Raw genomic sequence first — 23,769 nt, 5'->3', positions numbered from 1 at the left:
CCGCTTGGCCTTAACCCGATCTGGGATGAAGGGGTCAGTGGTGGGAGGGGAAAGCAGATCCTGGAGCTTCTCCTGCCCGTCAGGCTGGCCCCTATCCAGGGTCCGATTTTCTCGGGGCCACTGGTTAGGGCCGGGGAGGGACCACTGCCCCCCCTTCTCGATTTACCTACTGGAAAAATGGATGTGACCTAGGCCGGAGGGGGTGGCGAGATGGGGACTGGCCCTCTCCGGGCTTCACACCCGCCCCCCCCCCCCCGCCCCGGGGCAAAAGAGATCTCTCCTCGGCGAGGTGATGCAAGGGGGACAAACTGGGGAGAGATCTCTGCCCCCCTTCTCCATTTACCTACAGGTAAAATGGTTGTGACCTAGGCGCGGGTGGGTGGCGAGGTCTGGCCTGGCCCCCTCTGTCCTTCACCCCCCCGGGGCAGAAGAGATCTCTCCTCGGCAAGGTGATGCAAGGGGGACAAATGAGGGAGAGACCACTGCCCCCCCCACCTCAATTTACCTACAGGTAAAATGGATGTGACCTAGGCCCGGGTGGGTGGCAGAGATCGGGACTGGCCCCCTCCTGGGCTTCACCCCCCGGTGCCCAAGAGATCTCTCCTCGGCGAGGTGATGCAAGGGGGACAAACGGGGGAGAGACCACTGCCCCCCCTCCTCCATTTACCTACAGGTAAAATGGATGTGACCTAGGCCCGGGTGGGTGGCAGAGATCGGGACTGGCCCCCTCCTGGGCTTCACCCCCCCGGGGCCGAAGAGATCTCTCCTCGGCGAGGTGATGCAAGGGGGACAAACGGGGGAGGGGCGGCGGGTGCCTTCGCTCCCACCTCCCCCTCCCCCACCGAGTGTCAGTTGGCACAGGGAGTAGCCCTCTCCCACCTCGCTCGGCGGCGCGCTTGTGTGTGTGTGTGTGTGTGTGTGTCTGTGTGAGAGGGAGAGAAGGAAAGAGAGGGAGAGGGAGCGTGTCACCCACTCAGGCTCCGGTGCAGCGGCTCCTCGTTGCCTTGGGCCCCGGGTTGTGCAGTGGCCGGCGGGGATGGTGAGTGGGGCCTTGCCTCGGTCCCTCCTCCTCCTCCTCCTCCTCCTCGTCGCCGGTTCCCGGGGTGGAGGTTTTGGGGCGGGGGGCGGGGCTGCCCTGGCCGCCCGCCCCCTTCCCTCCCTCCCTCCCCGGCCATCCTCCTCCTTCTCCTCCTCCCTTCCTCCCGGCCCCGGTTGGCCCCGCCCCCGGGTGGCCTCCCGCCGCCTCCCCCAGCCCGTCCGGGCCGGCTGCCCTCCCCCTGCTCCCCGCAGGCCCGCGCCCACCGCTTCCCTCCCCTTGTCGCCTCGCAGGACCTGTCCGGGAGCGGCCCCGGGGGCGGCCGCCGGCCCGCTCGTGGCTCCTCGTCCCGAGCGGAGGCGGCCGGACGGACGGACGGACGGACGGCCGGACGGACGGACAGCAGCGGCCGGACCCCGCCGCCGGGGATGGGGCTGCCGGGGAGCCGCGCGGCGAGCACCGGGCGGGAGGGGAGCCGGGGCGCCGCCTGAGCCGGCCCCGCCGTCGCCGCCTTCCCGGGCCCGTGGGGGCGGAGGCCCGATGGGGCGGCCGCCGCTCGTCCGCTCGTCCGGCCGGTCCCCGTCGCTCGCCATGGCCCTGCGGCCTCTCCTGCTGCTGCTGCTGCTGCTGGCCCTGGAGCCCCTGCACCGGCCGCCGCCCGCCGCCGCCTCGGCGGGGTCCCGGGCCCGCGGGAACCGCACCTCCGACGGCCCCGTCGGCGTCCGGAGGCCCGGGCCCGGCCGGGGCGGCCGCGAGGCCAACGGGACGGCCCGGCCGCCGGGGCCGGAGCCGGCGGGGTCGAGGCGCGGGGGGCGGCCGGGGGTCGGGCCCGGTCCTGGTCCCGGTCCCGGTCCCGCCGTCAGCTTCGAGACCTGCTGGGGCTACTACGACGTGAGCGGCCAGTACGACAAGGAGTTCGTCTGCAACAACAGCGACAGCGGCTACCTGTACTGCTGCGGCACCTGCTACTATCGCTTCTGCTGCAAGAAGCGGCACGAGAAGCTGGACCAGCGGCAGTGCCGCAACTACGTGAGCCCCGTCTGGGTGCAGACGCCCAGCACCCGCCTCGTGTCCCCGGGGCCCGAGGACCGCTACGACCCCGACCAGGACCGCACCAACTTCACCGTCTACATCACCTGCGGGGTCATCGCCGTCGTCATCGTGGCCGGGGTCTTCGCCAAGGTCTCCTACGACAAGGCCCGCCGGCCCCCGCGGGAGATGAACATCCACAGGTGAGGACCCGGCCCCGGAGACGGGGCCCCGTTCACCCTCCCTCCCCCGACTCCCCGCCTTGGAAACTTTTCTCCCACCCACCGGGTCGGTTGGTGTTTCTGCCTCGACGCGGCCATTCCGGCCTCCCCGCTCCCTGACCGTCTCCGTCGGTGTCTGACCGTCTCCGACCGTCTCTGACGGCCTCGTCCCTCTCTGACCGTCTCCGACCACCTCTGACCGCCTCCGTCCCTCTCTGACCGCCTCCGTCCCTCTCTGACCGTCTCCGTCGGTCTCTGACCGTCTCTGACCGCCTCCGACCATCTCTGACCGCCTCATCCCTCTCTGACCGTCTCCGACCGTCTCTGACCGCCTCCGACCATCTCTGACCGCCTCATCCCTCTCTGACCGTCTCCGACCGTCTCGGACCGCCTCCGTCCCTCTCTGACCGTCTCCGTCGGTCTCTGACCGTCTCCGACCGTCTCTGACCGTCTCCGACCATCTCTGACTGCCTCGTCCTTCTCCGACTGCCTCCATCCCTCTGACCGTCTCCATCCCTCTGTCTCCGCTGGTCTCTGACAGTCTCCGTCTTCGATTCCCGGTCTCTGAGAGCCTCCATCTCAGACCGTCCGTTTGGGTCTGACCTCTCTGACCACCGCCCTGCCTCACTTTCCGACCGTCTCCGATTCATCGTCCCTGGCTCTGCCTTCCCTGTTGAGGTTGCCTCCCATTCCCCATCTTTGACCAACTCTGTCTCTGACTGATTATCTCTGACTCTCATTCTCCCATCGTCCGAGCCTTCCCGTCTCCGACTGTCTCTGACCCCTCAGCTCTGAGGGCCTCAGCCTCCCTACCATCTGCCCGCAGCTCAGGGGGAGCCCCCACCACCAAGATCTCGCCTCCCTCCTAAGATTCCCCGACTTTCTGGTGGCTGGTAAACCTCAAGCAAAGTTAGCCATGGCCACCTCCCGTCTGCCCCTCCCAAGCCCGACTGGACGGGAACCTCCTGTTAGGGAAATGGAGACACTGGGGAGACAGGTGTGGAGGTCGCTGAGGGGTTTTGTCCACCATGGTGAGGGACATTTTGCTGAGCGCCCCCTTGGAGGGAAGCTGCTCGGGGAGCAAAGGTTGAGAAAAAGGCAAGGATGGATACTGCTAGCAGCAAAGCCAGCTTTGGGGGTGTGTGTGTGTGTGTGTGTGTGTGTGTGTGTGGTGTGTGTGTACACGCGCATGCGCGCCTGCCTGCGGGGGTGGGGGTGGGGTGGGAGTATATGAGGGAAGTGTGTGTGCAGGTCGGGGGAGGGTAAGGTGTCGGTGTGAGTCCGCTGGGGGTGTGTGGGGGGGATGGCTGGCAATTCCAGATTGTGCTGTTGGTCATTCTTTCTGTCCAAAATGGCAGCTCTGGTCTCCCCATGATCCCAGCTCCTGGTGAGTTGTTGCTCCAGTGGCCGCCAAGCTCTGGACTGATTGATTGTCCCTAGGAGACCCCAAAGGGGGGTTTCCCCTTGGGAGCGGAGCAGGTGACATTCCTCCTTGCCTGTCATCAGCCCCCTGCACTCTGCCTCCCCCCCCAACCCCATCTCCCGCTCCAAGCCAGACTCCCTTCCTCAGCCCCATCCTCATGCCAGAGAGATGTGGGGCTCCCCCACCAGGGGACATTTCCCAGGCTGGGCTAGTGCATCCTATTGACATCTTGTCCAGGTGGGCATCAGGGGTGGTCAGGGCTAGTCCGACTGTGACTCCTAAGTACTTTTATTCTCCTGCCCCCTGGTCCCTGTCCCTATCCCACTGGCAGATAGCTCCATTCCCACCCCTGTCCCAGGTTTCCCCAGCCACCCCCCTACCTTGGGCTTCCCCCAGCCCCTGCCCACACAAACTACCGGGTCCCTGGAGGGACAGTGTGGACTGGTGGCCAGACCCCCTGCAGCGAAGCTGAACAGCTGTTCTCCTGCCTGCGGCCCAACCGGGCCAGGTCAGCCATTCTTTGGGGTTCTGTGCTCTGTGACCTTGAGCCAGAGATTAATCCCTCCGATCCTTAATTTCCCTCCCCTCCGGTGATGGGTCAGAATCAGGGTCGTTGAGACTTGGAGGTTTTGGGGAAAGAGAGGGGCTCTCAGGCCTTTGTTCGATCTGAAGGCTTGCGGAGGAGTGGCACGGAGGTTTCTCATGGACTTTCTCGAGGGAACGAGAGAGGAGGGAAGGAGTTGGAAATCTGTGCCGATGTGCCCACTAGCTGCAGAGCGTGGCACTGAGCGTTTTGATCAAGTATCACAGGCCCACGAGACACGGTCCTCCGTGAAGGCTCTGATCATCCCGAGGAAGAGAGGATTCATGTTGACTCGGGGACAGAGTCACCTCTCCGGGCTCCTGCGACCGACGGAGACCTCCGCGGTCGCGGAAGGTGGCTAGATCCGGGCCGCCTTGGTGTAGGCTCCGGGATGGGAGAGATTAGAACGGGGCACAGTGAGTAGGTTAGCGTGTAGGCAACCAAGTGCAGGCTGGGGTGTAATGAGAGTAGAGTGTGGGTGAGTAGGGAGTGGGGAGAGAGCTGATAAAGCCCTCCAAGCTATCGCTGAGGAGTTTTGGCTTGATGCGGAAATGGATGCGCAACCACTGGAGGTTACGGAGGTACGGTGAGGTGCGTAGAGCAGCGTTTTAGAGAAATGATCTAGGCAGCAGAGTGAAGTGTGGACTGGAGGCAGGGAGATCAGCGAGGAGTCTGATGCAGTAGTCAACATGTGATGTGCTGAGCGTCTGGCCTGGCATCAGTGCCTGTTTGGTTGGAGGGGAAGGGGTGGTAGCCCAGCTGCGCAGTTCGAGATCACTGAGAGGGCCTGGTCGTGGGTCAGAGTAGCTTCAAAAGACAGAAACTCACTGTGTTGGAAGGTAGGTTCAAGCTCTGGAATGGCCTGGAATTTAGCAGCTTAGAGAAATGCCATAGGTCTCCCCTCTTCCGCCCTCAGCACAGATAATAATAATAATAATAATAATGTTGGTATTTGTTAAGCGCTTACTATGTGCCGAGCACTGTTCTAAGCGCTGGGGAGACACAGGGGAATCAGGTTGTCCCATGTGGGGCTCACAGTCTTCATCCCCATTTTACAGATGAGGGAACTGAGGCCCAGAGAAGTGAAGTGACTCGCCCACAGTCACACAGCTGACAAGTGGCAGAGCTGGGATTCGAACTCATGAGCCCTGACTCCAAAGCCCGTGCTCTTTCCACTGAGCCACGCTGCTTCTCCACAGATCTCCTCCTCTGCCCCTCTCCTCTCCATCCCCCACTGGGAAAGCTGGGGACCCCAGAGAACCAACCCAAACCCACATCCTGAGCAGCCTCGCAGCTCACAGCTTGGCCTCAGCGACGTGGCCGAGTGCAGGGCTGAGCGGATCCATTTTGGGAAGGAACAGGTGGTTGAAGGAGGGGGCTAGTGGGGTGGGTGCTGGGAGGTGGGACCCCAGGGTGGAGAAACCCTGAAGGAGGGAGCGAAGGGACCTCCCGGATGGTCAGGAGGAGGAGGAGGAGGAGCACCTGGTTGGTGCGCTGCATGGTACTGGGAGCCTGAGAAGAACAGAATAATAATTTTTTTTAATGATATTTAAGCACTTGCTATGTGTCAAGCACTGTTCTAGGTGCCAGAGTAGACAGAAGTTAATCAGATCAGTCACAGTCCCTGTCCAATGTGGGATTCACAGCTTAAGTGGGAGGAAAACAAGTATCGCATCCCCATTTTACAATTGAGAAAACTGAGGCGCAGCTAAGTAAGGTGACTTAGTCAAGGTCACACGGCAGGCAAGTGGCAGAACCAGGATTAGAGCACAGCTTCTCTGATCGACAGGCCAGGGTTCTTTCCTTGGGTCCTCTCTCTTCCTCCCACGGATGCAGCACATTCCTTGCCCTCAGTGAGTTAATTTATTTGCTTATTCATTCAATCATATTTACTGAGCGCTTACTGTGTGCAGAGCACTGGTAATGAGGAGGCAGACATCAGAGGGGGATGGAACCCTCTGAGTCTATGGTCTGAATATGCAGAAGAGGAGATTTTCATCTGATGAAAGGAGGACCTTGCTGAGGCCCTGGGAAAATGCCCTCAGGTGGCCCCAGTGTCCCAGGCTGGCTGAGCCCTGCCTCTCCCCCTCCTCCTCCAGGAAGTCCTCCCACCCCCACCTCTCTCCAGGCTCTCTCCTTCCCGACTCGAGCATCTCTTGGGAGCCTTCGCTCCATCCCTTGGCACAGCAGCCCCCAACCCGGGCTAGAGGAACAGGGCAACACGAAGCCACAGTTGTTACCGAGACACAGAGGAAAAGTGGGCCAGGAGAATCTGAGAGGAATCTCGAGGTCCAGGCCTGTCGAGACCAAAGAGACTGGGTAGGGAAAGCATGACGTCAGAGGCTGGGAGCCGCTGGCCCGTCGGGACCGTCCGTCTGGGCCTGCGGTGTGTGACCTGGGCTGGGCCGAGTGCGATGATCCAGCGCCCCCTTCCCTCCCAGACTTTTCCCCCTCCTCTCCCAGAGCATCGGTTGACCCTCCCTGGGCCAGGAGCAAGGTGGGGATTCCTAGTTTATCCTTTTGGTTTTTTTTCTTTAGTCTCTGGCTGCCGGTCTCTCTGGATGCTTTTATGCCTGTGGCAGAAGGCCCCGGCCTGGGCAGTGAGCCTAGTTCCGCCCTCTGAACCCTACATGGATCTGGGTGGGCCCTGGTCGTGTAAACCCCCCAATCCAGGCTCTGCACCCAAATCTTGGGTTTCCCCCCTGCCCCGGACACCATAACCCTTCCCTCCCCCTTCCTCCTTGCTCCTCTCACTTGGCTTTGCACCCGAACCCCAGGCACCCCCCACCCCTTCCCAGTTTCTTGCCTTCCCCTTTAGGGGCCTGAGGCCACTATATCTGGCCCCCTAAGGTTTTCCGTGTTTCAGCCCCTGGGGTCGGCTCTAGGCTGAGGGGCCTGCGGGTGCCACAGGCTTGTCCTACTGACCTCTGCTATTGGCCCGTTTTATGGAGGTGGAAGCTGAGGCTGGACAGCCGGCCCCTCCCCTGTCCCAGCTCCCAGCAGGGTGACAAAGGGGTACCGGTCAGTGGGGAGGGACACAGCTATGTGGGGATCTCCATGGGTGGAAGACTCCATCCGGGTGGCTCAGAACCCTGCACCCACGAGGGCTTCAAGGCTTCGATAAACCGCGGTGACTAGGGTCGGGGGATGGGTAGCCTGGAGGAAAGACTCTGTCTTCTCCCCCTCCCTTCTCCACTCCTCTTCTCCTTCCATCCAATTCCATTCCTCTGCACACAGTAAGCGCTCAATAAATACATTGATTCCCCCTCCGCTCTCCTTCGCCGTCCCCTCACCCTCCCCTTGCCTCTCTCCTCCCTTCTCTTCTCCATCTCCTCCTCCCTTCTCTTCTCCATCTCCTCCTCCCTTCTCTTCTCATCTCCTCCTCCCTTCTCTCCTCCATCTCCTCCTCCCTCCCTTCTTCCCCCCTTCTCCTTCACATCCTTCTCCATCCCCTCTTCTCATCTGAAGCCCCGTGGCTGGGGCCCACGATGGGGGCCACAAGCTCACAGCCCCAAGAGGTAGCAGCGGGGCTTGCCCAGCCCCTGTCACGCTCTGCAGCCCGCTGCTCCGGGATCCCTGCCGGCCAGCCGCTCCCTCTGAGAATCTCGTTGCCTGTGGGTTGCTGTTGGTTGGGTCTGACAGGGAAACCTGGATTCTGGCCTCCTCCCATGCCTGTCTTCACCTCAGCCTGCCTTCACTCCCACCGCTCCAAACCCCGCCGCCCCAGAGCAGTCAGGAAGCAAAGGGATCTGTGTGGTGGGATCCACTGTACAATAGTGCTACATATGGTTGGGGAGAATGGGAGCGGATCACTGTTGGCTTAGCTTCTGGGAGTGAGAGAACTTGGAGATGGGTCCAGGGGGCAGGGTGGGGCATATGGGGTGACTGAGTCGGGTCAGGAGGAGCCCTATCCTGTTCCTTCAGCAACTGAATCCTGAGGAGTTGGCTTTGGTGCCTTGGCCTGGTCCGATGTAGTCAGAATCCACTTCTCCCCAACAGTCTGCCTTTCGATGGGATCTGCCCCTGGGTGACACCGGAGCCCCTGGGGGGTGAGCTGGAGCCCTTGGGTGAGGTGGGATCTGCCACCAAGTCTGGGGGACGGATGAGGGTTGTGTTGGCCAAGGGCAGGTGGCTGTCTGCTGGTTTGGTGGCGCCCCAGCAAATTGAGCTGCTTGTCCTGGGAGGCTGGGGCTCCGCTTGGAACAGCTGTGCCATTTGGGCGTCAGTTTCAAGTGCTAAATTCTCCTGTTTTAGAGCTATCTGAAGAGCAGGAGCTGTCAAGTCAGACCCTTGGCACGGCATCCCGCGGCCTCCTTCCCAACCCATCCTGCCCTGAGGGGCTTCCTCCCTGGCCCGCCCCGCCCCGGGAGGCCTCTCCCCCGCCCTTCAGGCCACCGTTCCATTTTCTCAGAGGATCCAGATAGATCAAGTGATCCTAGAAAGAAGGAGTTTGATGTTGCAACACAACCCCGAGGTGGGGGCAGAGTGAGGAAGAAGGATGCGGTTGGAGAGATGGGAAGCCTGGTGACAGATGGTAATCCATTCTTTAATTCATTGAAACTTATTTACTGAGTGCTAACTGTGTGCAGGACACCATTCTAAGTGCTTGGAAGGCTGCAATATTCATTCAGTAGTATTTATTGAGCGCTTACTATGTGCAGAGCACTGTACTAAAGCGCTTGGAATGTACAAATCGGCAACAGATACAGTCCCTGCCCTTTGACGGGTTTACAGTCTGCAATATCAGAGGGATGGGGACCTTCAGTGGTGCCCCAACCTTGGAGACCTCAATTCCCTGCAGCAAGAGCAGGTGTCCCCTGTCTGGTCAATGATGTCCCCGCCTCTGAAAAGTGTCCGCGTTTGGAATTGGACCAAGGGTGGGAGGACGGAGGGCGGATCACTTTGCTGGGCGCGGTGGAGGCTAAGCTCTCCCGCCCCTAGGACCTACACTGCGTTGGAAACTACCACTGCTTTGGGCTCCTTTGGGGTAGATTGGACTCCAGCCGGACCCACGGGCTGCTCCACCGGCCCCTGGGGCAGGGGCCTGGGCCTTGTTCGGGGGCCAAAGAATTGATGGGGGCTGCAGGGCTAGTGAGCTTGTCCAGGATTGACTCCAGACCCAGCTCCAGTGATGGCTGCATGGTCATGCCGGGTGGTGGGGTGGTGAAGCCTGGTTCAGTCTCTCCCCCAAGGAATGCCACAGAATGTCACAGTCCCCATCGCTGTCATTGTCAGCAGTACAAGGTGTCTGCAGGGTGCAGACTGTTGGACTGGGTGTCCGCAGGGTGCAGGCTGTTGAATGGAGTGTCCGCGGGGTGCAGGCTGTTGAATGGAGTGTCCGCGGGGTGCAGGCTGTTGAATGGAGTGTCCGCGGGGTGCAGGCTGTTGGATGGGGTATCTGCAGGGTGCAGGCTGTTGGACGGGGTGTGCGCAGGGTGCCGGCGGTTGGGCAGGGTGCCTCCTGGGTACCGAGTACTCCACTAGGTACCTGTAGAATGCCGGGGACTGTACTGAACTCCCACTAGGTGCAGCACGCTGTAATGGGCAGTTGGCAAGGTGGAATAAAAACAGAAGATCCAGGCTGTACTTTTGAGAACCTTCAGCCTGAGGGAGGCTCGTGAACCCAAATGGAAAAATTGCCATAGAGACTCTTAAAAGCATAGATCGGTGAGTAGTAGCTGCAACAACTATAATGGATAATAATCACAACAACAATACTACTAATTATGGTGTTAGTTAAGCACCTGTTATGTGCCAGGCACTGTACTAAGCGCTGGGGTGGTTTCAAACAAATCGGGTGGATATAGTAAGCCCGCTGTGGGCAGGCATCATCTCTTTTTATTGCTGAATTATACTTTCCAAGCGCTTAGTACAGTGCTCTGCACACAGTAAGCGCTCAATAAATACGGTCGAATGAGTGAATGAATGGATGAATGGGGCCCACAGTCTCCATCCCCATTTTATAGATGAGGTAACCGAAGCAACGAGAAGTGAAGTGACTTGCCCAAGCTCACACAGCAGACGGGTGGCGGAGCCGGGATTAGAACCCGGGGTCTTTTGATTCCCGGGCCTGGGCTTTATCCACTACACCACGCTGCTTCGGAGGCACCCGTGGGGATCGGGGGATGGGATGGGGGACCATTGGGAAGGGTAAGGAGGGATCCCCGCTTAGCTGCAAGGGGGAGGAGAATGACCCACTGGACTTGGCGTGTGGGTCCTCTCGTCCATTTCAGCTGCCCCATCATGCCTGCACAGACCTGGGGGACGGAGGAAGGGAGGGAGTAATTGAGCAAAGATGTTGCGTCTCCCCCCGGCCCCCAGCCCCCACTGCCTGTCTCCCATCCACTCCGTGTTCTGTCCCATGCCCATCCCACGCCCGTCCCCTCGGCGGGAAGCACTCAACCTGGTTCGTTATCACGGGAGACGTATCTCTGGAGCGGGAAGCGTTGGGTCATAAGTTGCCCGAGCGACAAGGTGAGTGTCGAGCAGAGTGGGCTGACCTGCTATCTGGGGAGAGCTGCCCGTCTTGCCCACTGATGGGTTTCTGTGTCTCTGTCTGTCTCTCTGTCTCTGCCCGTCTCTCGCCCAGGGCCCTGGCCGACATCCTCAGGCAGCAGGGACCGATCCCGATAGCACACTGTGAGCGAGAGACCATCTCCGCCCTCGCCTCCTCGCCAAAAGAGAACACGCCCGTCAGATCCACCGCCAAGACCCAGTTCACCCCGGTGCGCACCGCCAAGCCCGCCCCAGGTCAGTGTCTCCACCCCCACCTGGAACTGGGCCGAGACCTTGGGCGCCGCTTCCGGGGCTGCTCGCGAGGGGCTGCCGGGGTGGCCGGAGGGAGCCTGTCGGGCCAACTTGGAGGCAGGGCCCGGCCAATACGACTCCAGCCGCTCTCCCCGAGGAGGAGGGGTATGATCTCCGGGTTGCCGCCGCTCCTTGGCTCCATCTCCAGGGAAGCTGTCGGGGGCAGCTGAGCATCACCGCTTCGGGAAGCAGTTGGAGTAACAGTTCCATTTTGGGTTTGAAATGTTTACGCTGAGGAGGCGTTGCTAGGAGTGAGGAAGGCGGGCTGGGCCAGTGGCAGCCTGGATGGGGCTGGGGGTGCCAGCGGGCGGGAGTACTGGGGGAAGGCTCCAGGACCTTTCTCTCTGGCCCCGGGAGACCCCACGGGGGGCGTCTCCTCCGCAGGGCTGGTCTCCGTAGCAGTGAGCGAGGACTCCCTCCTCCCGCTCCCTCCAGGCGGCCCACCCTTCCCGGAGTGGCATTCCTAGCCCGGAGATTGGGACTGGATCGTCTTCCCAGCTCCGCACGAGCAGCTGCAGTCTCGTGTCCTACCCCCGGTTCTCATATGAGGAAACTGAGGTACCGGAGGTTGGCCCCGGTCCATTATCCAGGGCTCCATCAGTCAGGGGTCTCCACCGGGGTTCACCGGGCAGGGTCGGGGTGACAAACGGGGCGGGAACAGGGCCTCAAAGGGCCCGGTCCACACCGCAACCTCAGACTCTCCTGCCCCAGCTTCACACCTTTTCCTCCGCAACAGGGTGTGAGGGGACCCCAGGGTGGGCGGGCAGTCGGGCCCCGGCAAGAGGGCAGAGAGCAGTGGGGGCAGGATGGTCAAGGACACGGCGGCGGTAAAAGCTGCTTGGGCTGACCCGTCCTAATTGGGACCGGTCGGGAGCCTTCCGGGGTGATTTCTGACCTCCGCTCTCCCCGCTGCCCAGTGGACCGTCTCTAGTCGGGCCGGCGGCCATGGCGACGGTGGGCTCGGTTCAGCTTTTGGCCTCGCTCCCCTCGCTTCAGGTGAAAACAGAGAATTGCCTTCCCTCAAAAGAGTCGGCAAATGGGGCCAATTCAGAAAAGGGCAGCGGAATTAGCTGGCCAGAGTGAGTGACTCAAGGAGGATGATTCGCACTGAAGGGTGGGCACAGTGCCAGGGGCTGGAGGGGCAGCGTGGGCACAGTGCAGGAGTGCAGTGTGAGGAAGAGGGTGGGGGAGTATGGAGGTGCAGGTTAGGGGGCAGCATGGGGAAAGGTGGGGGACAGTGCAGAGATGCAGTGTAGGGTCAGCGTGAGGGGGACAGTGTGGGTTAAGTGCAGGGAGCAGCATGGAGAGAGGGTGGGGTCAGTGCAGGGATGCAGTGTGGAGTCAGGATGAGGGCCTTGCGGGCTTAACGCAGGAGTGCAGTGTGGGGAGAGGGTAGTGACAGTGCAGAGGAGCAGTACGGAGGCAACGTTGAAGGGCAACATGGGTTTCCTGCAGAGGGCAGCGCTGGGAGAGGATGGGCACAGTGCAGGGCGACATGGTACATTGTGCGTGTTGATGGGCTAGCCTCAGTGCTCAGTTGGGGACTATTTAGGAGAGAATGCAGGGAGTCGGGGTAATTAGTGGTTTTTCATCCAACAGAAGAAAGCTGGGACTGGGCATCGGGGTGTTTTCTAAGAGAGATTTCTTCATTACCCTGCTGGGCTAGATCACAGTGATTGTGAGGAGCCCTTCCTCCTCCTCCTTCCTCCCCTTCCCCCCACGCCCCCCGTTTTGGGACTTCTAAGGGCGAGGCGAAGTGGTGCTTGGTGGGCAGAGAACTGTGGTCCTGATCCCAATTCCTGCGGTTCAGTGTTGTGGTTTTCGCCGCGGGCTCCGGTTCTGGCACCGGCCTCGGGCTCTGGGCTCCGGCCCCAGGCTCTGGCTCCTGGCCCCGGGCTCTAGATTTTGGTTCTAGCTCCAGCCCAGGACTCCAATTCTGGCCTGAGGCTCCTGCTCTGGGCTCCAGTTCAGAGATCTCATTCTGGTCTGCGGCTCTTAGGCCAGGGCTCCGGGCCATTGCTGTAGCTCAGGGTTCTGCCTCGGGACTCGAGCTCTTGCCTGGGGTTCCAGATCTTGTCTGCGATCCCTGGTTCTTTTCCACACCTGATTCCGGGAGCTCTGGTTCAGGGGTCTAGTCTTGCGTGCTGCTGGGGTCAGGACTGAGTGACCTGGTAAAAGCTGGCAACTCCCACCATCCCCGCCCCCCCGGGGTGTATGAGGACTGAACCTCCCTTCCCCACATAATGACCAATCCAGCTTACAAGGGGAGGAGCTGGGGGATCTGGCAGGATCCACCCCCCAGGGCAGCGAAGCGACGGCCGCTGCCTGGACCTCCAGAAGGGGAAGGGTTGAGCTGGAGGTGTCTGCACTGGAACCAGTCAGGGTGGACTGGGTCCTGTCCTGGGCCCCGAACGCAAAGCCAGAACAGGTAGAAGATGAGAGCTAGCTTGGAATAATAGTAATAATAATGATGGCATGTATTAAGCGCTTACTATGTGCAAAGCACTGTCCTAAGCACTGCGGGGGGTAAATACAAGGTGATCAGGTTGTCCCACGTGGGGCTCACAGTCTTAATCCCCATTTTACAGATGAGGTAACCGAGGCACGGAGAAGTGAAGTGACTTGCCCAAAGTTACACAGCTGACAAGCGGCGGAGCCCGGATTAGAACCCATGACCTCTGACTCCCAAGCCCGTGGTCTTTCCACTGAGCCACACTTGTAGTAGACTACTTGTAGTAGTGTTCACCTTGGGAGGTGGGGGTCAGTCCTGGAAGATCTCATGGAGGAGGTGGGATTCAGGAGGGTTTGAGGAGGATGGGGCAGGGAGAGCTGCAGTCTGGCAGATGCCCCGGGGGACTTTGGGGCAGGGGGAACGGGTGAGTGAGGGGCTGCAGGTGTGAGAATGGAGAGTGAGGGATAGGTAGGAGCGATGAGTGTGAGCTGGGGGGTGGTGGGAGTAGAGAGCGGAAAGTTAGGAATTGACAGCTGGTGGAGCCTGGAAGCAGTCACAGACTCGTGGCGAGCTGGCAGAACTCCCTGTGCCCGGGTGGGTTAGACAGCACCTCCCGCTGCTCTCTCTCTCTGCCTCCGGGGGTTCTGGCCACACCGGCCTGCCGCCCCCCCTCCCCGGGTCCCTCCCTGTCCCCCTGAGCTGCTCTATTTCTCCTGGCCACACCTGTTCTGCTCCTCCTTGCCTCCCCCTCTCGCTGCCCGTTGTGCTCTCTACTCCCTAGCCTGTCTCAGTCCCTTTGGCAGCCAGCACTTCCCTTTCTCTCCTCTTTGAACCCTGGCAATTTCCTCTTGCCCCTTTACCTTCCCCTCCCTGACCTGGAGAGATCCTTGTGGTCCTCATATCTGTCATCTCCTCACTAAGCATCCATCCTCTTCGACCTCTCTTCCTCCCACCTCTCCTCCCCTCCTCCCCCTGTCCTCCCTTCCTCGCCATCCATTTCTCCTTGTCTTCCCTCCCCCAATCAATCAATCCGATTTATTGAAAACTTACTTTGTGCAGAGCACTGAACTGAACACGTGAAACAGTACAACACGACGAAATAACAGACACATTCCCTGCCCATGATGAGCTTACAGTCTAGAGGAGTTTACACTAGCCTCCCTCCCTCCCACTCCCCTTTCTTCCTCTCCCTGCTTTCCCTTCTTCCCACTCTTTTCTTCTCCTTGGTCCCACTCCCCCGATCTCCCTTCCTCCCGCTCCCCTTCTCTCCTTGTGCCCCTCCACCAAGCTCTTGACCTACCTTTCTCCCACTTTATTGGGCATCTCCTGCGTGCAGAGCACTGTACTCAGTGCTTAGGAGAGTACCGTTGAGTTAGTTGACACGATTCCTACCCCCGGGGAGCTGACGGGGAGGCAGATGTGAAACAGTTTACAAATGGGAGGAAGAATTGCTCCAACAGTAGAATACGGAAGTCACCGTGTACAATAGTGCTAAGGTGGGGTGCCCAAATGCTGACTGAGATGATAGTAGGGAGGTTGCGGCCTGGGAAGAGTAAAAAATTAATCGGGGAAAGTCTCTTGGAAGGATATGTGATTTTCGAAGGGCTTTGAAGATGAGAACAGTGGTCTGGTGGATTTGAAGTCAAGCAGAGGAGGTTCCAGGCAAGGGGGAAAGGAGCAAGCCGGGGCAATCACAGTGGAACAGTGAGAAGGTGAAGCTCGGCAGGCAGACCTCTGAAGTGGTGCGGCCTAGCTGGAAGGGCTCGGGTCGGCGATCCAGCGGAGCTGGGTTCTCATCCCCATTCTGCCACTCATTAGCTGTGTGACCTTAGGCAAGTCACTTCACTTTTCTGGGCCCCAGTTATCTCAACTGTAAAATGGGGAAGGAACCCTACTTTCTCCGACTCAGGGACAGGGACTGTGCCCAAACTGGCTATCTTGTATCCACCTCAACTCTTAGTTCAGTGCTTGACGCATAGTGACTGCTTAATAAGTGCCAATAAAAAGGAAAAAAAAGCAATCTGAGTAATAGCGGATGGAGAGAGCAGATAAATGAAGAGGTAACTGGAGTGGAGCGTTCTGAAGCCGATCGTGAGATGTCTACTTGATGCAGAGGAAACCGGGAGGTTGGGGGAGAGGCAGGAGGCAAGGAGGATCCCGATGCCGTCTAGTCACTAGAGGACAGAGCTCAGCCAAGGGTCTTGGCAGCTTGGATGGAGAGGAATGGTGGATCTGGAAATTGCTATGCTCTGCAAATGAGCAGGATTTAGCAATCGATTGAATGTGAGAGGTGAAAGACAGCAAGGAGTCAAGGATGAGCCAAGGTTGTGGAGTTCTGGGTCAGGGAGGATGCAGGTGGCATCGCCTGTCAGTCAGTCAGTTGTATTTATTGAGTGCTGTCTGTGTGCAGAGCACTGTGCGAAGCACTGGGAGTACAGTATAGCAATATAACAGACACATTTCCCGCCCACAGTGAGCTTAGACTCTAGAGGGGGAGACGGACATAAATATAAACGTTACAGATATTTAAATAGAATTGGGAAAGTTAGGAGGAGGGGGGCGTTTAAGAGGGAAGATGAAAAGTTCAGTTTTAGTCATGTGGATGGTGAGGGGCCAGTGGGACATCCAGAAGGCATTGTCCCGGGGGAAAGAGGAAATGCAGGAGGTAGGCCAGGTGAGCCTTCGGAGCTGGAGAGGTAGGTTGGGAGTCGCCGGTGAAGAAGTAGAGTCTTTTTCCACTAGAGGCCCTCGAGAGAGCAAGCACAGAGCGAGAAACCCCAGGGACCCAGAACAGAAACCCGAGGGATGCCGCTAGCGAGGGCCGAGAGAGGCCGAACGGGAGCCGGCCAACTAAACCTGAGGCTAAGCGGTCACGGGTAGGAGGAGAAACAGACTAGTGCTGTGTCAGCAAAGCCCAGGCCCGACAGTGTTTGAAGGAGGAGGGAGCCCTCCGCGGTGTCCAAGGGAGCTGAGTGGTCGAGGAGGATGAGGTTGCAGGAGGAAGCCCATGGGGCTCCGTGCCCTGGAGAGTGAGGACCCGGTGGGGTGAGTCAGTCCGTCAGAACCGTGGTTGTAGAGGATCAAGATGACAGTCAGTGGAGAGGAATTGACAACAGAGGATGTATACGGAAGTGAGGACCCCGAGTGAGGGGCAGCAGGATGTCCAGGATTTTCTGCAACATTCGAACAAACGTCCTAGGGAATCTGCCTCTCCCAACCCCCAGCGTCACGGGGTGGAGCTTCTCCCTCCCCCGTCCTCCCCCTGGAGGCAGGGCTTCTCCCTGAAATAGAGGGCAAGAAGGAGGGGATGGAGCCGGCCCTGACCCCAAGCCCCCTTCGATCACGGGGCCACTGGACCGCCTAGGCTCCGGATCCCGGGACCTCAGCCTCACACCTTTCCGTGAAAGGAAATAAAGTGGTCCAACGGGTGAGGAGCGGAGTAGAGAGGCCGGTCCAGCCGGGGGTAGCTCCTCCCCTCCCCTCCTCTCCCTGGATGTTGTTTGCCCCTTGAGGGAGGGGCGACAGTGGAGACGTCCCACGGGTCTGGGAGCAGATGGGTTTGAACCTCACCTCACTGCCCAACTGCCTGCTGCCAATTCTCTTCCTCACCCCTTTGCTGGGAAGCGTGGTGTAGTGGACAGAGCATGGGCCTGGGAGTCAGCAGGATCTGAGTTCTAATCCCGGCTCCGACGCTCGTCTGCCGTGGGACCTTGGGCAAGTCACTTCTTCACTTCTCTGTGCCTCAGTTACCTCATTGGTAAAATGGGGATTAAGAGTGTGAACCCCACGTAGGACAGGGACTGTGTCCAACCTAATTAACTTGTATTTACTCCAGACCTTAGAATGGTGTTTGGCACAGTAAGTGCTTAGCAAGTACCATTATTATTATCATTATTAGTAAGTATAATAGCTGAAGGGCCCCTGGCCTGGGCCCTGATCAAAACCTCTTCCCTCTTTTCGTTCGTTTGTTTTCATTAAACACTGGCATTTGTTAAACACTTCCTATGTGCCAGGTAGTGTTATAAGCTCTGGAGTAGATAGAAGATAAGCAGGTTAGACACAGTCCTTGTCCCACATGGGGCTCACAGTCTTCATCCCCATTTAACAGGTGAGGTAACGGAGGCACAGATAGGTTAAGTGATTTGCCCAAGGTCGCACGGCAGACAAGTGGCATTAGAACTGAAGTCCTTCTGACTCTCTGGCCTGTGCTCTGTCCACTAAGCCACACTTCTGTCCAGTGCTTCTCCTTTTTGCACCCACTCCATCTGTCTGGGAACTACACTGTCCTTGAAGGACCACTTCTCTGGGAGAGCGAGGTAGCTCTGTTTCCCCTCCCCTGGCCCCGCCTTTTCCCCAGTGGTTACTGCCCCCTCCAGTCATTTCCTCCCCCATCACGGCCCTCGAGGGTCACTGTTCCCTCTCCCTCTGAAGGTCACTCTCCTGCCTCCTTCCAGTCACGGCCAGCACTGTGATGTGTTGGCCAGCTCTATCCAGGCCCACGGCCTCTGCAACGGGGGCGTCCCGGCCCTCTTGTCTGGTCGGGGGGCGCGGAGGAGCCGAAGGCTGAGTACATTTGGAGACCCTGGCAGGTCCCAGGAGGTCAGCGGTGCCTCACTTCTGCCCTGCCTACCCTAGATCCCACTCCTGACACCGCCCTGGGTCTACTCAGCAGTGGGGTGGGCTGGCAGGGAAAGGGGGTGTTGTGGGGCTAGAACGTTTAGACCTTCACGCCGGTGAGGGGTTCAAGCTCAGGTCTGCCAGGCACGCGGCCAGGGATGGAGGGTTACTATAGCAACCAAAATTTTTTTTTTTTTAAAAGAGAAGATTAATAAGAGAAACACCCAGGGAAGTTGAAGGTCGGAGACTGACTTTGAAACAAAGCAACCCAGGAAAATTCCTGCCTCTAGGATACCTCGAAATCGAACATCCAGGAAAGTCGGAGGGTGGAGGTTTCAGAGCCAGAGACTGGCTTCAGAGCCGCACCGGGGGAGGGGGAATCCTCCGGGAAGCCCCCCCATCACCCGTGGAGGGCAGCTGAGAAGTGACGGCGGGCCCTTTCCCCCCCTTATTCTCTCAGAACAGCCTGGAGGCCCCCCCGCCTCCCAGGCTCCCAGCCCCGAGCCTGGAACCTCCTCTCTGCAAGACGGTATGAACGCTGAGCCTGACCCTCCCCTGCAAGACTCCCAGCACTGAGCCTGGAACTCCCAACCCCCAGCAGCCTTTCTGAGTTTTGAGCCTGTACCCTTGCCCCCGACCCAGGTTCTTAGTCCTGAGTCTGGAGCCCCCGACCTGACTGTCCCTGGTTTCAGCCTTGTTCCCCTCCACCTGACACCAGATAGTCTCAACTCTCATCCTGGAGCCCTTGCCTCCCACCCGCTGCCGCCCCGGTCCCAGCACTCAGCTTGGAACCCCTACGGCCTCCACAGTCCCAGGGTTTAGCCTGGAGTCCCCAGCTTGTAGGGTTTACTTTGGTCTCGCCTTCACTGAGGGAGAGGCCCGTTCTTGGCAGACGTTTCTAGGCTTTCCGCCCAGTTACCTTTGCTTCAGACTTTCAGTCCAAAGGGAGCAATTATCTAGGAACTTTATTAGCACATTCTCTCTGCTGTTTGCATGTCGGATCAGCCTTCCCAGCTGTTTCTGTCCTTCCTCACGGTCGGTTCTGATGGTCTTGTGGGCTCTGGCAGAGTCGTGGGCCTGTGACTGGTTTGTGTTTTTCGACCTAACCCCGCTGCGTGGAGCCGGGCCGAGGCGTCATTGAATTCCCAAGGAAAACAGCTCTTTGGGAAGCTTTTGCCGTGTGATCTTGGAGCTCCGTGACGCGTCGGCTCAGAAGGCCCAGATCCATTCGGTCGAGTCGGCGCCGGCCTGCCGCTCTATTCTCGGGCCGACGCAGCCCGTCGGCCCTTGCTCCATTCTCGGCGGTGAATCGACGACCCCGGGTCCTGGTGACCACTGCTTTGGGGCGGGGCGCTCCTCCCTCTGAGGGTTTCTTCTTGCCGTCTCTGACACTTCCCTCTGCTGGTTCTGATTCTAGTTTTCCATTGGTGAGTTTCCTACTCTGACAGCCGGACTCTCGCCTGCTGCATCTTGCTGCATTAACAATGCAGGCTGAGGATCCGTATCTTGACTTTTCCTCCAGCCAGTGCTTTCTGCTCTCACCATCGCCGAACACGTCTCTGGCGGCATAGCTCAGGCACCTGTTGCGTCCAAGGTGCTCTGCCAGGGGACTACCGCACGCCGATGGGGCCCCAAGTTAGACTTCTACTCTTTGTAGGACACTGTACCAAGGTCCTGCTCTGTGCGGATGCCTAACTTAGGTGCTTGGGAACAAAGAATAAAAGTCAAAAATTGAATCCCCGACTTTTGAGGAGCTAAAAATTTTTTGGCAGGCAGGCACGTACAAATGACTAATTAACCCATTTCTTCTAGAAGGTGGAAGATTTCTGGACTCTGAACTCATTGCGGGTAGGGAACATTTCTCTCAAATCTGTTGTTGTGCTCTCTGAGTGCTTAGTACAGTGCTCTCCACACAGTAAGTGATCCATAGATGCAATTGATTGGTCAAGATGAGTGTCCTCATTTGCCTTCTGTTGAACTCCTGCTCCTTATTGTAACTACTGGAAAACCTGAAGAGTAATAGTAATAATAATAATGAAATTATAAATAAATTATTATTGAGGTATTTAAGTGCTTACTATAATAATAATAATACTTAATACTATCTGTGGTACTTGTTAAGCGCTTACTATGTGCTGAGCACTGTTCTAAGAGTTGGGATAGTTACAGGTTAATCAGATTGGACACAGTCCCTGTCCCAAGTAGGCTCACATTCTTAATCCCCATTTTACAGAAGAGGTAACCGAGGCCCGGAGAAGTGAAGTGACTCACCCAAGGCCACATAGCAGAAAAGTGATGGAGCTGGGATTAAAACCCAGGTCCTACTGACTCCCAGGCACGTAACGCAGAGCGCAACCAGAGTTGGACGCCTAAGCTTCACACCATCCGCCAGCCAGCCTGGCCCCACCTTTGAATGATCCCTATTGGTTCCTGAAAACTCATCCCTGAGGGCCCATCCACTTGATAATTGCCATTTCCAAGATGGCAGAGTTTTCTCTTTGTTAACTTGTTGCCAACATGGGGCATCGCTCACTCTTTTCTCACATCTCTCCGTATTCAAGGGGTTCTTGCCTGCTCCAGGTGGTCAACGCCCCTGTCTGGCTGCTTCCAAAAGGCATACCGTTCATTCAGTTTCATTCATGACCAAGTCTCTGCTGGGAACAGGGTTCTATTTGTGACTCATCCCTCCGCTTTGTTCAATGTGTTATCTTGCTGCGTAGCAGCTGCGAAAATCTGCCACATTTCATTTGCCATCCCAATGTTTTTCCAATCCATTTACAGGCCCAATATCCAATCGAAACACCACGTTTGCAGAGTGTCATCAGATGCCGTAGATCAGGGTGGGGAAATTAGGTCTGGGTCCCGTGTCCAGTTGATAATTGGGCTGCTCAGAACTGCAAATGAAAAACCACCCAGTTTGGTAATAATAACAAAAGTAATAATAATAATCATTGTGGTATTTGTTAGGTGCTTGCTATGTGCCAGGTACTGTACTAAGTGCTGGGGTAGATAGAAGCAAGTAGGGTTCTACAAAATCTCAGTCCCACTTGGGGCTCACAGTCTTAATCCACATTTTACAAATGAGGTCACTGAGGTTCAGAAAAGTTAGGTGACTTGCCCAGGTCACATGGGAGACAAGTGGCAGAACCAGGATTAGAACCCAGGTCCTTTTGATTCTCAGGCCTGGGCTCTTTTCCAGTAGGCCGCACTGCTTCTCTTGGCCCTCCTTGGGGCCTGGGTGGGAAGGGTTCCTTAGCCGATCGATCCCTGGGATCTGTGGAGCGCTTAATGTGTGCAGACCACTGTACTAAGGTCTTGGCCAATCGATGCCCCAGCAATTTTCCGGGTGGGTTTTGCCAACCCCAGATTTTCCGTGCGTGCAGCCCTCCACGGTGTAGTTAAACCGTCTGGGGGTTTCTCCGTCCCAAATCTTTGCCCACCCCTGCTCCAGATAACGTCTGCAATAATTAATGATCTCTCTGGAGCATAACACAACCGCCTATTATATAACCGGAGATGGAAAAAATAGCCTCGGTTGCTGGATAGTTTTAATCAGTTTGTGCGGGGAATGACCTTCGGTACGAAAGGACCTTGCCATCCAAGGCAGGTCGGCAAGCCCCCATCATTCCGCCCGTCGGTCCGTCTATCCGCCTTCTGTCAACAGGCTGGACCAGCAGGACCCCAGCTTTGTCTGGCTTCAGCCACTGCCCCAGGTCACGGTTTCTGTCCTGGTGCCACTGGCCTTCCGTTTGCCCCGTTCAACCGCCTGAAGCTGCCGTGCTCTTCCCGCTGAGGTTCCTCCCACTGCCGCTTCACATTTTGTCTCTCCGCAAAAACCTTAACAGCTCCTTTCCCAGTCCAGACCCAGAATGCGATTTCCCACCCAGCCCCTCCCCCCGGATGCCTCCCAGAACCCATCCTCGTCTTTGGAAGCAGCTATCTTGGAGCCACCTGGACCCCGTTCTGGGTGATCGCTGTGTTCCCTGCCCAGATTTTCCCCCTAAAACACAAAGTCTCGTTCGCTTAAATTTGCATTCCTTTTATCCGGCCCCGAGCCTGTTTGGCGTATTTTAATCAGAGCCCGTTCAGATCTCCTGACCTATTCTTCCAGCCATGCGTCCCTGTCGGTTTGTCTTGGGCGATCACCTGCCGCCGTCTCCATCTCCCAGCTGAATTCTTTTTGGGGAAAAACCTCTAGGGGCAGAAATGGCCTCTCCCAAAGCCCTTGGATACAGTACCCCGGAGAGAGGTTTGCTGAACCCCCTCAGGAGCCTCCTGGTGACTCCTTGCTGGGTTTCCAAGGTGCCTGATCTCCTGGATCTTTTACCAGAGATTAGACCTCTGAAACGGGACCCAGCCCCCTCGGGTGGTCCAATTCAGCCCAGGGTAGTGGGGGGGGGGGTCCCGGCCCATCCTCTAGGACCTCCTGTGGTCCTCACTGAGGAGGCTCATCCTCTGGCCACTCGGGCCGTTTCCAAGTTGTCCACCTCTCTGGCTCCCTTCAACGCTAACTCTCTAAGTCTTGGGGCGGTCACTGATGGGAATGGCCTTCGGGCTCGGTTTTGGACCAAGGCTCCCTCTCTTCCAGGCCTACGGATGCCGTCGGATCTCTCTCTAGAAACACTTACCTTCCCCCTCACCCCCACCACTTAGACTGTGAGTACCCCACCTCAAGGGCCAAGGAGTTGGGTATCCTTTCCTACTGCCTAATTGTGCACTCTGTACACAGCCAGTGCTTCATAAATACTACTGCTATGATTTTCTCTGGTGACTTGCACACATTTTATTAGCCCAGGCACAAAGCACGCTTAATAATCCCTAAATTGCTACACTTCCTCCCTTAACAAATTCACTGTTTTTCTACACCACGATTCATCTGTGGCCAATTTATACCACGTCTTGCTCTTCTCTTACTTTATTCCATTTTCAAGGAGCCCTCATGTATTGGTGCCAACCGGTGTAATCTGAAGTAGAAGTAATAGTGTTTATTTGGCAGCAACTCTGTGTTTAGCCCTGGGAAAGGGCATACAGGTGGTCTCCAGGGGGCTTCCAAGTAAATTAAGAGGCACTGCGATGGAATGGTATCATTCATTGTCATATTTGTTGAGCGTTTACTGTGTGCAGAGCATTGTACTAAGCGCTTGGGCTTTTCCATCTCATCCCTAAATTGGGCTCACCTGGGATAAAAATAGTGTCACCGGTGTATGATCTGAGAAGCAACAGGGCCTGATGGAAAATACTTAGCGCCGGTAAAGTGCTTACTACAGTGCTCTGCACACGGTACGCGCTCAATAAATACGATTGACTGACTGATGGAAAGAGCCTTGGACTGGAGGTCAGGAGACCCCCATTCTACTCCCACCTCCACCCCACCCTCCTGCTCTGTGATTTTGGGCAACTTAACTTCTCTGTGCCTCCATTTCCTCATAGGTGAAATGGGGAATCAGTACCGCTTTCCTTCTTTCTTAAATGGTGAGCCCTCTGTCTGAACCACTTATCTTGTACCTCCCTCAGCACTTAGCATGGGGCTTGGCACAGAGCAAGCTCTCTGGATACCACTGTTAAGGTTGTTATTATTATTAATAATAGCAATAATTAGCA

General features: G+C 57.6%; 1 protein-coding gene across 1 annotated transcript in view; it reads left to right on the top strand.

Moving 5' to 3' along the window:
* The first annotated feature begins 1,627 nt into the window (after positions 1-1,627).
* Positions 1,628-23,769, top strand: part of SHISA6 (shisa family member 6) — a 57,137-nt gene continuing 34,995 nt past the window's right edge. The window contains exons 1-2 of the mRNA XM_029080150.2: positions 1,628-2,268; positions 10,882-11,042. Coding sequence (XP_028935983.1) covers positions 1,628-2,268; positions 10,882-11,042 — 802 coding nt within the window. The remainder of the gene's footprint in view (positions 2,269-10,881; positions 11,043-23,769) is intronic.

Source organism: Ornithorhynchus anatinus, chromosome 15 (assembly GCF_004115215.2).
Source record: "Ornithorhynchus anatinus isolate Pmale09 chromosome 15, mOrnAna1.pri.v4, whole genome shotgun sequence".
Classification (NCBI taxonomy): domain Eukaryota; kingdom Metazoa; phylum Chordata; class Mammalia; order Monotremata; family Ornithorhynchidae; genus Ornithorhynchus; species Ornithorhynchus anatinus.
Note: the sequence above shows the minus strand (reverse complement) of the source record. Positions and strands in the feature narration are given on the sequence as shown.